General features: G+C 37.3%; 1 protein-coding gene across 1 annotated transcript in view; it reads left to right on the top strand.

The window, feature by feature from the left end:
* The window catches only part of CAPN9 (calpain 9), a 39,660-nt gene extending 25,520 nt beyond the window's left edge, over nt 1–14,140 (top strand). Inside the window, exons 10-18 of the mRNA XM_015824905.1 lie at nt 1,100–1,260; nt 2,254–2,525; nt 3,765–3,842; nt 4,074–4,228; nt 6,251–6,314; nt 7,418–7,496; nt 10,312–10,428; nt 11,544–11,602; nt 13,809–14,140. Coding sequence (XP_015680391.1) covers nt 1,100–1,260; nt 2,254–2,525; nt 3,765–3,842; nt 4,074–4,228; nt 6,251–6,314; nt 7,418–7,496; nt 10,312–10,428; nt 11,544–11,602; nt 13,809–13,835 — 1,012 coding nt within the window. The 3' untranslated portion in view covers nt 13,836–14,140. The remainder of the gene's footprint in view (nt 1–1,099; nt 1,261–2,253; nt 2,526–3,764; nt 3,843–4,073; nt 4,229–6,250; nt 6,315–7,417; nt 7,497–10,311; nt 10,429–11,543; nt 11,603–13,808) is intronic.
* Nucleotides 14,141–15,153: the final 1,013 nt, after the last annotated feature.

Genomic DNA, 15,153 nt, shown 5'->3' with positions numbered 1-15,153 from the left:
GGTATTATGGGAAATTTGGATGCCAAAGAAATGAATCTGATGTTGAATCTTATAACAGCTGCAAGATTATTGGTAGCTCAATATTGGAAGACGGATGGTTTGCCCACTGTAGAAGAATGGTCGATTAAAGTGTCAAATTTAGCGGAAATGGCTAAGATTTCTGCTTATTTGAAGGATCAGTCATATGAAAGTTATATTTTGGTATGGAGAAGATGGATAGATTATATTCAAAAAAAAATATGGGACTGAAAAGTTCCATTTGGCTTTTGGGTAAAATTTTAAAATATTCTTATTGTTATTATTTTATTAAGTGCTTGCATAATAGCTTGTATGATTTTATTATAATTTCGACTAGTAGTGTTGTTTACTAGTTTGTTTTTTCTTCTTTTAATAATGTATTTAATTTTAATTTTAACTTATTTAAATTTATTTTAAAAATGAGTTACAGTGTTATAGATTTGGTTATATAATTAGTTGGTTTATGTTATTTAGATTATGATTATTATTTGTAACCTTGTGAACAGCTCTGGGAAGTGGGGGGGAAAGGGGTTGTAGGGGTGGGGGGATTTATATTGTAAACTTTATAAAACTTTTAATAATAATAATAAAAAAGAATGTAATGGACACGTGATCCTACTCACAACCTCTGTTCACTTCCTTGGGTTTTTCAGGCTCAAATTCTCACAGGTACTCCATCCAGCTCATGCCTTAGTTGCCTTAACTGGACTGCACAGCTAGAGTCCAACTCAGATCAGAGATAGAGATCTCCATAAGTACCAATAGAAGCGGATATCTGCAGCTCAGAAAGTGTGATGCTCTTCGAGCTTGGCTGTTTGCTACAACCAAGCAAACACAACAAACGAACAAACCCAGAGAGCGCCAACATACCCATAAGCCATTACTGCCATCTAGTGGTAGAAATCCAGATATGCACCTGTAATTAAAGGGGCCAGTTCAATTCTCAAAATTTTGCTCTAAAATACTTAAAATCGCTGTTAAGAGCTGCAGCTAAATCATTCAATAAAAAAGTAGCTTGAATATGATTTTTGACTGGAGTTCCAGTAATCCACAGAATTATTTCTCTTTCTGTCATGCATAGGATGAAGTTTGAAGATTTCCTGTCCCATTTTGACAAAGTTGAGATCTGTAACCTCACACCGGATGCCCTTGAAGACAATGCTGCTCATAAATGGGAGGTGTCCATTCACCAAGGCAGCTGGGTCAGAGGTGCCACTGCTGGGGGGTGCCGAAATTTCATAGGTCTGCATGTTTGTTTTATCCCAATTGCATATTTTCAGAGAAAGGCTGTGGCACTTTTAACAGATTTTTGTTGTGAGCAAAAATTGTTGTAGAATTCTTTGATGCTGTATATGAATGTTTCAAAATTTTATAAAAAAACCCCAGATAGATATAATAAGCAACTTACAAGAGCCAAACTCAAATTCATGTCCAGTTATATGGGTATCCTGCAGCTTCGTTCTAACTACTGAAACTGCTTATGTAATCATTTCTAGATTTTCCTTGGTGCAAATTTAAAGAAAATGCATAGCTATGCCAGCAAACATTTCCTTGGTCATAGCAGTTTTAAAATGTATGCCCTGTGACCTATAGCAGAATGGACACTGAGATACAATGGATTCTCTCTGCTTTTACCCCCTCCCCCCATAATGCATTCCCGAAATTTATTCTCATAATCAAGGAATGTATTCATTGAGTCTGGACAGGAACTAAAAATGTGCCTATTAGAAGATGTAAGGGTTGAATGAAACATGAGCTTCTAGGGTTGAGCATAGTTCATTCACTTAATGGGCCATTTACTGGATCAATTGCAGGATTATTTTTTAAAAATGCAACAGCCAACAAGCGGAGAACACAAACCTCTGGCAGCCGAGAACAGCTGGAGGGGGGATGTTTGACACTGCAACTAATCAGAGATGAGGCTGCTATTAGAATGGAATGAAATGTTGAAGAACATCCTCTTGGAAGGGCTTAAGACCACTCCTTGATGTAAAGAGGCAGCTTTCAATTGACGCTGGACAATATCAGCACAGGAACAATGGAGCAACACAAAACAGAAGAAAGATGGCAGAAATAACAAAATTGGACAGGAAAAAATAAAAAAGGGGGCTGGGAGTGGGAGAAAGAGGACATTATCTGTCCTTGTGTGATGAGTAGCCTTCAGTGGTGATGGGCCAGTATCTTGCTGTTGCAAAATAAACCACCCACAATCTCCTTTTTGCTGGCTGATTTCAGAAACATTTTGGACCAATCCCCAGTTCATGCTCCAATTGACAGAAAAAGATGAGGATCAAGATGAATGCACGTTTGTAGCTGCCCTGATGCAGAAGAATCGCCGTAAACTCAGGCAACTCGGAGCTGCACTGCTAACAATAGGATATGTTATCTATGAGGTATTTCTACGGAGAACTCCCTTCTCCAAGTTGGGCCTTTCCAGATGTGCAGAAATTCCAAGCCCTAGAACTTTTCTGAAATGTGCTGGCTGGAGAAAGCTGATCTACAATGTTTAGGCACTATTTGAGCCCTCCCGGGCAGGTGATAATGGCCCCAAAGTATTTCCTTCCCTATTACCTTTGGGACCATTTCAATAAGGTTGAGACAAGCATTTGCAAGTATTTGCAAGTATGAAATGCAAAGAACTAAACCACAAATTAAGTGGCTCTTGATTCCAAGCCACTTTATTTGTGGCTTAGGTTTTTGGATTTGTTTGTTTTTTGCATTTCATACTTGCAAATACTGACTTTGTCTCAACCTTATTGAAGTGGTCCCAAAGGTATTTTTCCAAAAGACAACTGGACTTTCTGAACTAAAGAAGCTTCCTGGATGAGAAGCAAAATTTCAAGGAAAAAAACAAGGAAATCCAGTTGCCTTTTGGAAAAGCACCTTTGGAACAACCATGAAGTGGATGATTGAGAATCTCCATAGACACTTATTGAAGTGAGTTCATGAATAAGATGGGGGTCCCCTCTGGCTAACTCTTTATTTCACCTAGTTGTGACCATAGTTGTAAAACAGTTGTAAAATAAAAGTGCTTGGTTCTACCATCTGAGGTTGCAATGGCCTTTTAAGGTCAAATTAATTCATGAGCTGAGAGTAAAATGCAAGCATCTTTGGCTTAAGCTTCAATGAGATGCTGTCTAAAGGTCCTTTTGATTGTTTTATTACTTAAAAATATAAAAGTAATAAATATACAGAAACAAAATATTCCCAAAAATAATTAGGCAACCGATATTGGATTTTCATGTTCAGCAGCTCCTATATTTAGTGCTATAATGCAGCACGTGTAATCAAAGTATAAAACGATCTATAAAGTGATGACTAAATGGTGGGATGATAAATAGGTATAGGAATTTAGAAGCTGAACTTCAAAGGGCATGAAAATATTCTTCAATCAACAAAAGAAAAAAGAAAAGAAGAAAAGAAGAAAAGAANTCCAACTCCTAAGTGAAGGTGACTTATGCCAATGTCCACTAAGTTTTACCTGCTTTTAAGATCTTGCTCTACTGCTCCAGAGTGCAGGAGGATGAGCGCATAGTTGCATTCTCTGATGTAAAAAAATATAGATTTATGAATTCATTGGAGAACAATCTTGTTGTTACCAGGAAATTATCCTGGCATCTGCTGTTAACATTTCTTTTAATGTAGGCCATAATAGCTTCCTAATGTTGAATGTCAGAATAGAAGCTTACAACTGCTTTTCCATTGGAACTAATCCTGGTGATATGATTTCTCTTATAAAATTCCAGTGGAAAGACAGATTTTTAAAAACTGGATTCATGTTTTATAGGGAGATGGATGGAAACGTCAACATTGATTTGCCAGAGGTATGTCACCAAAATCTAATTAAGGACCAAATCAATCATATCATTAAATTATTATTCTTTTCAGTTGTACAATACCAGTTAAATTAAAGAATGACAGAATCTATCGCACAGCATATTAATACACGCTTTTTCTAAAAATGGATCTAATCTGAAGTGTGATAATACAAATAATGAGGATTTTTGTTTGTTTGTTTGTTTGTTTCTCCATTAATAATCTATGGGCAATTTCAGGTTCCTGAGCCAACACAACCCCAAGAAGAAACAGAAGAAGAAAAGCAATTCCGAGATTTGTTTAAGCAGATTTCAGGACCGGCAAGTCAACTAATAAAAATGATAGATCTTATTAGAATTTTGGATAGTTTACTGGCAGAGTGTATGCTTTTCATGTAAAACATCTAGGTTTAATCCTGGCTTAATGAAAAACAAAACAAAACAAAACCCCTCTCTTAGCTTATCCACATGCCCTGTTCACCAGAGCACAGATATACCCCCAGCAACCTGGGTCTCTTCAAAACATGTCCTCCATCTCAACAGCAATCTGCTGTGGAGGCAAATTAAAGCTGATTTAAGATTTCTAGCATAAAAGCAGTGTTTCCTCTGCCATTGTAGCAATCCACCTTTTTTTGCAGACACTCTTGGACATGTGGAAGAGGAAACCTCAGAGATCAGCTATCCTCTAGTGTCCAGATGATCATAACACTGTCGCCTCTCCATCTGTTGTGGTCTATTCTTCCATAGTGGTTTGTTTTATAGCTGCTAGGGAGGCTGGACACATTAAAAGTCCTATTCCTGAGCAGATTCAATCAGGTCTACTTGAGCCAAAGTACCAATGAAGAATGCTATTTCTGACCCAGACAATTCCACCCCAATAGGAAAATAAAGTGACAGTGACAACATTTGCTTATTAGATAGAGACATGTGCAGGATGGATGCAGCCCAGTGAGATTCTGAATACCTCAACATCTGGAAGAGCATGTTTCTATATTGTAGGTTCAGACAAAAAAAAGAAAGAAAACCTGAATGCTGATATCCAATTAATGTAAGAGATGCTTGTTTCCAGTATATTATTGAAACTCTAGATGCATTTTATTGCTATTGATAATGGAATAGAATAGAATAGAATAGAATAGAATAGAATANCACCCTTTATTCTTTCACTTGTCCCAAAGGCAATCTTTTATTTCCCTTCTAAATCTTCTTTGAAAGTTTCCAGATTTTCTGGAATAGATTTGGAAGATGATGCAAAGGAGAAGGAATCAATTCCACCAGTGCTATTTGGTGAATGGGCATAGCTAGATATAAGCACCTTTTCTGAACACACACCTAGCCTCCTCCTCCTCCTCCCTAAGTACAGATTATTAAAGTCAGTAGGTACTATTTTACAGTAAAGTACAAAGCATACACAGATACATATTCATCACTGTTTTCTTTCATGGTCAACCATATTCAGTATATAGTATAAAAAAAAGGGGAAAGTAGTAGTGAGCCGAAGAAAATAAAGGCAGAACATAAGGGGAAGCAGAGTGTGTTTCAACAGATTCCAAGGTCCTTGAGACAAATAACAGATTTAAGATGGTGGGAGAACAAGAGAAGATGCTAGGCAGATGTTTTGGGTCAAAGTTCAACAAGCTTCCAAACTCTTATATTCCTTGAGCTCCTGAGTTATGGCACAAGAGTCTCAGCATTTCCTTCTGCCCAAGTTGATCTAGTCTAGTCATAGCCTATTGCAGTGATGGCGAACCTTTTAGAGACTGAGTGCCCAAACTGCAACCCAAAACCCACTTATGCATCGTCGAGTGCCGGGCAGGTGTGGCCCATTGGGTGGGTGTGGCCCATTGGGTGGGCGTGGCTGCGGTGGTAACGGCAGACTGGGTGGGACTAAAAAGTTCAATCAATCAATTCCAACTTTGCAAGATCTTTTTTTTCCCGCAAGAAGTTGAAATTGACTGATTGAACCTTTTTTTTTTTTGCACATGGTGGCGGAGGCCTAAAGCGAAACGGTTTTATAAAATCCAGCTGAAGGCCTAGGACTGGGGTGATGTCGCGCGTGGCCACAGAGAGGGCTCTGAGTGCCGCCTCTGGCACCCGTGCCATAGGTTTGCCACCACTGGCCTATTGCATTCCATTGTGTAGGGCATTTCTTGAATCCAGAGTTGGGAGTAACACCTCAATTTTAATCCAGTGTTTCTCTGTGGTAGAACACTGGCTTTGGGGAAAAAAGGCTAGAAAGATGATTCTACAGGTAGAGTCTTTAATACAAAAGAACAGCTTCATCTATGGAAACAGTCTATTAATTCAACAGGTTAAATTGTATAAAATAAAACTATTCATGAAATAGGATACTGAGATTATATATGAGATTTAATCTGCCATTACTGTTTTCCTTAATGGGAACTACATCAGTCCAGTGGGAATGGAAAACTGGAATTCAATGAATTCAAAATTTTCTGGGACAATCTGAAAAAGTGGATTGTAAGTTGATGCACAGACAACTGATGCAAAATCTACTGTTTTACTAGGTGTTTGGGAAGGTATTTTAGAGGAGAAACGATTAACTACCATTACATCTATAATTTAGTGAGAATGTTCTAAAAGAAAAAAAAAACAATCATTTTACAAAATAGTGTTTCTTTTCTGTTATTCATACCATTTGCAGAAACATTAATAGTACTTTTGACTAAATAAAAACTCTATTTTTGAAGTAATAAATGCCAGAAATGTTCCTCTAGATGAGGCCAAGTGAAATATCTCTTGTTGTTGACACATTGTAAAAAGAAACTCTGCTGATTCAGGAGGGGGGGGGGACTTTCTTAATGTCTCAATTTATACTGGTGATTTTGATGCCTGTCTCCTCCAATTATCAACACATGTAATTTGAAATGGCCCATTAGATCCACAGGAACATTAACCCTAAAATCTGAAGGAGCATTTGAATGCTTTCTCACAATTCCTAAAATAAGTTACCATGATAAATCATTATTTTTCTCTTTTAACTCCAGGCATGTTTTTAAGGAAATTGCAATAATTGGGTTCCTGTTACATCCCTGTTGACTGAATATGTGCTGTCTGCTACTTGCCATCTTTTACCCCAGATTCAATCAAAGCAATGGGATGGAGGGTTAAATATTGTTAAGGATTAAATATTGTATGCAGTTGGATTATTATACCATATTATTCCAATCTAAATTAGTATTCTTACCTGAACGCATAAGCAGGATGAGAACAAGGTTATAGTCTACTATTAAGTGTAATGCTGAATAGAAATCCAATACTAGATATTTTTATCTAACAGTTTGCATAGTCATATATTCTTATAAAGAGCGGTTCAGACCAACTTGCAAGAACTGGCAAAAACATTACTTTAAAAAAAAATGTAGGCAGAGAGCCATATTAGTCTATTTATTCAAAAATCAGAAAGAATCTGGTGTACGTTTTTCAGATTAACAAGTTTTATTAAAAAGCTAAAGTTTTGTTTTAGTTCACAACTTCAAAAGAAAATCTCTTTACCTCAATGATTCATTTAATTTATCCCAACCCTTTATTATTTGCTTTCAATTGTTCTGTCTTTGATTCAGAGCCTCTACCTTCACTTTGATTCTGATCAGTGTGGCACAATGTCTTCCCACGAACTTCGTCTTGCTTTAAAAGCAGCAGGTACCAATTTTTCTCACTGGCTTTTGCAATAGGTTACAATTTAGGACAATATCTTGTACAAGGAAAAGAGGGTTGTGAGGCCCAGTGTCCCAAGATTACTCTCCCTAAGGCAGATTTTGCATCAAGCCCTCTTTCTTTACTAAGACACAGCTATGCCAATATTTTTTTACAAGGATAATCACTGTTTGAGACATATAGTAAAAAATAGAGTCCAAATCTGCTATTTTATATAAATACATGTTGCTATAACTGCAGGAGAAGTAGGTAGAGCTTTAAAAAGTCACCTATATTTTATTTATCATATACACTACATTTATATTAAAATCAAATCTCCGGATATAGTATTATAGGAGAAGTGTAAGGTCACTGCACCGTTTCAGATTGCTTTATGAAAATGAAGGGTTTGGGCAACTGTGTAGTAAAGTTGGTTCTAAAATACAGTTTGTGCTTGCCGTATACAGCATAAGACCCACTCTGGTACTCAAACTGGGAGAATATTTATTTATTTGATTGATTTTTATCCCACCTTTATTACTTTATAAGTTTCTCAAATATACATCACATACAGTAGTATGCCTCCCTTCTCCTATTTATCAAGTTGTTAATTCAAAACAAAGGAGAAACTACAATAGGAGTATGCCAATGAATACATCCTATGATGTGGAAGTGAACCAAATATCTAAGTATCAGAATAAAAGGCTAGTGCAGTTGGCCGCCTTACATTAATTAAGTCTGAGGTTATTTAATAAAGTTTCTGCATTTTCAAACATAGAAACTTATGTGCACTCATATTAAGTTGGGAGAATGGTTTTAGAAGAAAGTTATTAACTTTAACCACTTGCTGAGGCCCCTAAAGGCAATTTAACTGGACTATAATTCCCATAAAAGTTATGGCATAAAAGCAAACATTTTTACTCTTTACTTCTTCCCCTCATCTTTTCTGTCCCGAATCTCCTCTCCTTCAGCTTCATTGGCACACCCCAATGAAGTCACAGATGGAGTTATCCAATGAAGTTGTCCAATTGACATATGGATTTCAGTGGAATGAGTAGGGCAATATCCCCACCAGGCTGCAGTCATCCTGTGCATTGTTATGTAGAAGAGATATGAAGGTGGAAGATGAAGTTAATTACTATTATATTATTACACATATACATATGTTGATGCAATAAAGCATTCCACATTTGCCATTTTAATAATCATTCCTACAGCTTGGAGAACATCTCTCGGAGCTTATTACAGCCAATCAGTGGAAGCTATATCAACTCCAATGGGGTGCAGCCATCTTGAAAGCTATTTCTGCCATGATTATGACTATAAAACCCACAGTTTGTTTTAGTTTAGTTTTTGACATCTTGAGAAAGAAAAATCAATCTGTAGTGGCCTAATTAAGATTGAAGGGACAAGATGGGGACTTTTTCTTCATCCCTTTACTATGTATTTTATAAATACAACTACCCCTGTGAATGAGGCAAATAAAAATAAAAAGACCACATAGCTGAACACAGCCACAGCCCCAATTTTGAGAAGTCACCCTTGAATCCTATCTATGTGGTGGAGATTAGAAGAGAAGGAGTATCTTCAGTTCAGCTATCCCTTTCAGACTTGGGCCTTAAGAAGTCCAGAATAAGGTCAATTATTTTTGACATATTTCTGATCCAGCAATGAGCAGGTCATTGACCAGGACGCACAACAGGGGAGAATGGGGAAAGTATAGAGGAGCTCCTCTCTTTGTCTCTCTCTTCTCAAAATAATATATTTGTGTGTATGTATAATTTTCCCCAGGACCATATTCTGTGCCAGTATTTCTCAACCTTGGTGGCCAGGGAAAACTGGGAGTTGGAGACCACACAACTGAAAACTGCCAAGGCTGAGAAACATGGCTCCAGGCATTAAGTGAGATAAAAAGATGGCTGACTTGCTGGTCTGTATCACTCACTTATAAGGCCAAAAGTATGTTTTAAAGATAATTATTTTTCTCAGGTTGCCAAACTTTGTATGGATTATGACAGTGATGGCGAACCTTTTAGAGACCGAGTGCCCAAACTGCAACCCAAAACCCACTTATTTATCACCGGGTGCCAGGTGGGCATGGCCCACTGGGTGGGCGTGGCTGTGGTGATCATGGCAGACTGGGTGGGTGTGGCCAAGATGGGTGTGGTCACCACAATGTTGCTCGTGGGGAGGGATGCCTGTGGGGCCGGGCAGGGTTGGGGGAGATCCAGGGAGTCTCTGGCAGGTGGGGTGGTGGGCAGGAGGCTTGTCCTGCAGGGTGAGGCGAGGCAGGGTGGGAGTGCCATTGTCGCAGGGCAAGGTGAGGCATCAGCCCCTGCACACAGAGGCCAGCAAGTGCATGGGGGCCAACAGTGTCTGTCAGTAGCCACAGCCTGCTGGCACCTCGACCGGCGCACTCTGGGGCTCCACAGCCCACCACCAGTTCAGAGAAGCTGCCTCTGAGCTAGACGGCCGGCCGACAGCTGAGGAGGCAATGCAGTGGGTTGTGCCCGGGAAAAGGAGAGCATGCGAGACCAGGAGGGATGGGACGGGAAACCAGCCGTGCTGGGATGCATCCGGCCACGTGGGATCTCGGCAAGTTAGCGGGCAGCCGATTGAAGAGGGACGGTTGCCATCTCCGGGGCATGGCGCGTGTGCCCACAGAGAGGGCTCTGAGTGCCGCTTCTGGCACGCATGCCATAAGTTCGCCACCACTGGATTATGACAATAACATTTAAAAAGAATGTTTTCAAACTACTGGGTTGAAGACTAGCCAACTTGAAAAAGTTTTTTAAAAACTTCGTATTTACCTTTCTTTAAGGATTTCAGCTCAATAACCATCTGCTGCAGCTGATTGTATTAAGATATGCAGATGATCAGCAACAGATCGAATTTGATGACTTCTTAAACTGCCTAATTCGCTTAGAAAATGCAAGCAGTGAGTATCTCTCCCTAGTACCATTTGTTTCTTTACTGACAGCATTTTAGCAGCAGTAGTAGATGCACCATGAACAATCATTCTAATTATTTTAACTTCACTCATAATTTGATTTTTGAATGAATCAAATCCTTTTTTAAAAAAACAATATTTTTATTTAAATAAAATTTTAGTGAAATAAAAACTAACAAGAACTTTACATTGAAAGAAAGAGGAAAAAGGAAAAGACAAAAGTAGAGAAATCAAAGAGAAGAAAAAACAGGATTATAAAGAAATTTCTCCCAATTTTCTTTTACAGCAGTTATAAGTATAAATATAAGTTGACCTCTTACTTTGGTTACAGCATCATTTACATTTTCTCTTATAATCTTTTATTTTTATTCTTATCTTTTAAACCCATTTATCATGACTTCATTTTTTTTCTGTTTCTCATAAAAAAATAAATCAGAGTTTGAATCAGTTAAACCTAACAATGATATAATCTTGTACATGTCTTCTCAGAAATAAGCTCTCCTGCATTCTTTGGGACTTAATTAATAATGTAAGTTACTTATAAAAAAAAATAAGGACCTCAATTCTGTAAGTTTAGAATGAATATATTTAAGTAAATATCTACAAGATTATAGCATTGATGGTCTACATATATGAAATACAAGTTAGAAAGCATGTACTCATTGTGCATGTCATGTGACTTTATATCATATGAGATCATTTCATGAAAGGCAAGTTCTATAGAACCATTTGTAGAATGTTTGCAATTAGTAATAGAAACCTGATGGTGAGATGACCTGTCATTCATAAGTTCACAAGAGTTCCAGTAGTAAATGTTTGAAAATTCTGACACTAATCAAGGTAACTGAAAGTCATGTTAGGTTGTTTCAAAAATGTCCAAATGTCACCTTCATTTTTGTCACTCAACAATAAAGAACATTTATCCTGGCATAAAGAAATGTCTGAAATAATCTTTAGTTTTGCAGACATCATCAAAGTTTCCCACTGGGACTTCTGGAATTTTACCTATAAATATTAACATTTGCTTTAAGTTTGACATTTTATTGAAAAAGAGGTTTTGAATATTTCAACGGCTGAAAATAACACTAAAATTCTTCTTGCAGGAGTATTCCAGGCATTATGTGTGGAAAACAGAGATTTCATTAACCTCCAAATAAATGAGGTAACGAAAGCAAAACATTGTCAGTAGAGATAGTTTGAGAATAGGATTTTTTTAGTTTTCTTTTGTCTCTTCTACTTTCCTCAATTCCCTTTTTACTGGAATATTATACCAGGGATATAATGGAGCTAATTGAAAAGATGACTTCCTGAATCTCTTTCAGATGGTTCCTTAAGATTGTTCTTCATGTCTTGATATGTTATCATGCATTCGTTCGGTTCCTGAGGTCTCTTAAAAGCGGGATCACATAAAATACAAGATGGCCTCTGAAGCTGAGCTATAATGTGCCTCCACAATGCAGCCATGAAGTAGTATTTTCTACATAACTATATTGTGGGCAGTTTAAGCCCAGTGATTAGTGGAATTTCCAACTTATTTTTCCCTTCTCACTCTGCCTCAATTGCAAGCCCACCAGTCACTCTCAGTACATGGAAAATATTGAGGAGGAAGGGGCAATTGGTTTATTGCCTAGTTGCTTGTTTCTTTAATATATGGGATTAAATCAGGAGTTAAATTGCCTGATTCACTCCCCCAACTTCCACTGACATGCCCCAAAGGCCTTTATTCCCACCTGTTTTATGCAGTCTTCTGAAAACTGGATATGCATTTTAACCTGTGTCCAGCAGCCTTCTGATTGTATGCTTGACACCCACGAAATCAGCATCCAACAGTCTTCTGGAATCCAAAACAGCATTGCAGAAGGTGCTACTCAGGTTTAGCAATCTTTCAGGAGATCACTCCCCATGTGTTTCCCGTTGGGAGTGTTTCCTCCGTGGCTGATCCACTTCACTTGCCTCTCTTTCATATTTGCTTTTTGTGCATGCGTTCAAACTAGATTCTGATACTTTGCTTTGGCAACCTCTGCAATGCTATGTGAATTGTCTCATAACACTTCACATATACACAGCTAGATGGGAAGGGATAGGAGCAAGTAGGTACTGGAACACCATCCTGTCATTTCTCCTTCACTAGGAATGTGACAATAAAGTCTATTAGATATATTTCACCGCATCTAGTTTTTAAACTTGATTGTTTGTGATAAAATGTATAGAGTTCACATTTCTCAGACTAAAAAGATAGATAGATAGATAGATAGATAGATAGATAGATAGATAGATAGATAGATAGATAGATAGATAGATAGATAGATAGATAGATAGATAGATAGATAGATAACATTTATTGTCATTTTTTACTGTGGGCACAATGGCACACATTAAAAATGAAATTTAGTTGCTTACTCTCAAAGTGTACACATACATACACATTTAAACATACTATATACAACATATGTATAGACCTATACCAGGGGTAGGCAACCTCGGCTTTTTTATGACTCGTGGACTTCAACTCCCAGAATTCCTGAGTCAGCATAGCTGACTCAGGAATTCTGGGAGTTGAAGTCCACGAGTCATAAAAGAGCCGAGGCTGCCTACCCCTGACCTATACCCTTACATATAAGTAACATATAAATTAATAAATAAAAACATGAAAAACATTTTACCATAATTATTTTTATAATTGTTGTAATAAATGATTTAATCTATTAATAGCTGAATTAATAGCCTTGGGATTGTACTAGGATTGGAAGTCTCATTTTCAAATACCGTATTTTCCGGCGTATAAGATGACTTTCTAAACCCTGAAAATCTTCTCAAAAGTCAGGGATCGTCTTATACGCCCAGTCGTCTTATACGCTGGAAAATACGGGTATTCTATTTTATTCCTTTACACATGTGGTTTGGCATATTACTCATCAAGTTTTCTCTCCCCCCCCCCTCTCTCTCACTCAAACTCTATATTTTAACTGGAAAAGTTGGGGGTCGTCTTATACGCCAGTCGTCTTATACGCTGGAAAATACGGTATTTACTTGATCATGATGTTTTTCGGCTAACTTTAGATCTGATACTACCTGTTAGTTTAACTACCTTACAAACTTGATGTGAAGACAAAATTAGGGAGGAATACATGCAGTTTTGTGCTTCTCTAAAAAAAAATGTGCCCTATAAATATAATTTTGAGACAGAGCACTAACTTATTTTCCTATTCAACTGGAGAATGCTTTGCATAACAACAGTGCTTCTCATGAATAGACATTCACAGATGTCATTCATTCAAAATATGAATAGGCAGAACTTTTCCAGTTCCTGATAAACTGGAAGGTATCAATTGTAACATTTGGTTTCTCTCTTTCTCTCTTCTCATTAGTTTATCTGCTTGTCTATGAACATCTGAAGGCCTTGAACATGAATTTCAGCCAATCTCCCAACATGCTTCAGAGTTGAGCTGAGTTCACACTTTCCCCTAAATTGCTGAAAATTACAGGGAATGTTTGTATTGTCAACTTTTTCTTATACTCACCTATCATGAATATGTGCTTTTAGAGCTCAAATATAAATAAGTATTTTCTAGATTTAAAGTCCTATTATTCCAGCCAGCACATGATAATGGAAGGATAATGGGATCTGACAGGGCTTTTTTTCTCATAGAACATCCAGAACGGAGTTCCAGCACCTTTTTTGGATGGAACCTTGTAGGGTAGGCAAGGCGGGTTGTATGACGTGTGTGAATTCCGGCACCTTTTTTTTTTTTTTTTTTTAGAAAAAAAGCACTGGGATCTGAAGTCCTAAAAATCTGGAGGGCAGTAAGCTGAGGCAGTTGCATTTACTTCTATTTGTATATGAATATATTGCACAACACATGTGAATACATGCTGTAATGAATTACTGTTTAGATGACATAAGTGAATAGCCCTCAGCAATTATTGTCTTTTGATTTAACATAATTATGGTTGGTTCCCAATAAACATTTTGTTTCTATTTATTTGTCTCCAGCTAGTCTTTAAAATCATCTAAACTGGGCCACTTTCTCATATGATGGCATTGCCAGAGAATTCCACAGTTTATGTATATTACAAAGAAGCACATCTTTTCACTGGCTTTTCATCTTGCTTCATTTAACTTCTGTAGATGACCGCTGAGTTCTGAGAGAGGTCCTTAATTCCAGAAATATTAAATATGGCATTTTGTACATCTGGAGCGCTTTAGCTCATCTGCTTTTACTCGTTATTTCAGCCCCAGTGGCTTTGCTATTCCTTTTTCTAAAAGATAAAGAATCTCCATCTGGCACTGCTAGATGTTTTGTGTTTCTTTATGGAGATCATAAACCAACCTTGTTAGACTCCACATCTATGTAGCAAGAGCATTAAAAGTTCAGTGCAATCACTCAGGTTTTCTTGGATTCCATCCAAATGAAGAATGTAAGTTCAATTGTACCTTGAAGTTGTGGAGAGAGGAACGTCTTATCTCAATGCTCAGGTTTCAGGCCTTTCTCCTTTCTAGAGTTTTTTTTTAATTTTTATTTTTCACCATACACCATACACCAAAAACTACATAAACATAAATCTTTTCTTCTAACAGAACAGTGCTTTACATTTTAAATATTCTTTACATCTTATTTACATTTTATGTACATCAATAATTATGTCTTTTTCTTTCTCTGTTCTAGCCAATTATAACATTTATTCCAAATTTCATAAAATTCTGACGTCTCC

The sequence above is a fragment of the Protobothrops mucrosquamatus genome, unplaced genomic scaffold (genome assembly GCF_001527695.2).
Source record: "Protobothrops mucrosquamatus isolate PMUCROS unplaced genomic scaffold, P.Mucros_1.0 scaffold2411, whole genome shotgun sequence".
Classification (NCBI taxonomy): Eukaryota; Metazoa; Chordata; class Lepidosauria; order Squamata; family Viperidae; genus Protobothrops; species Protobothrops mucrosquamatus.
This window is presented reverse-complemented; position numbering and strand designations above follow the sequence as displayed.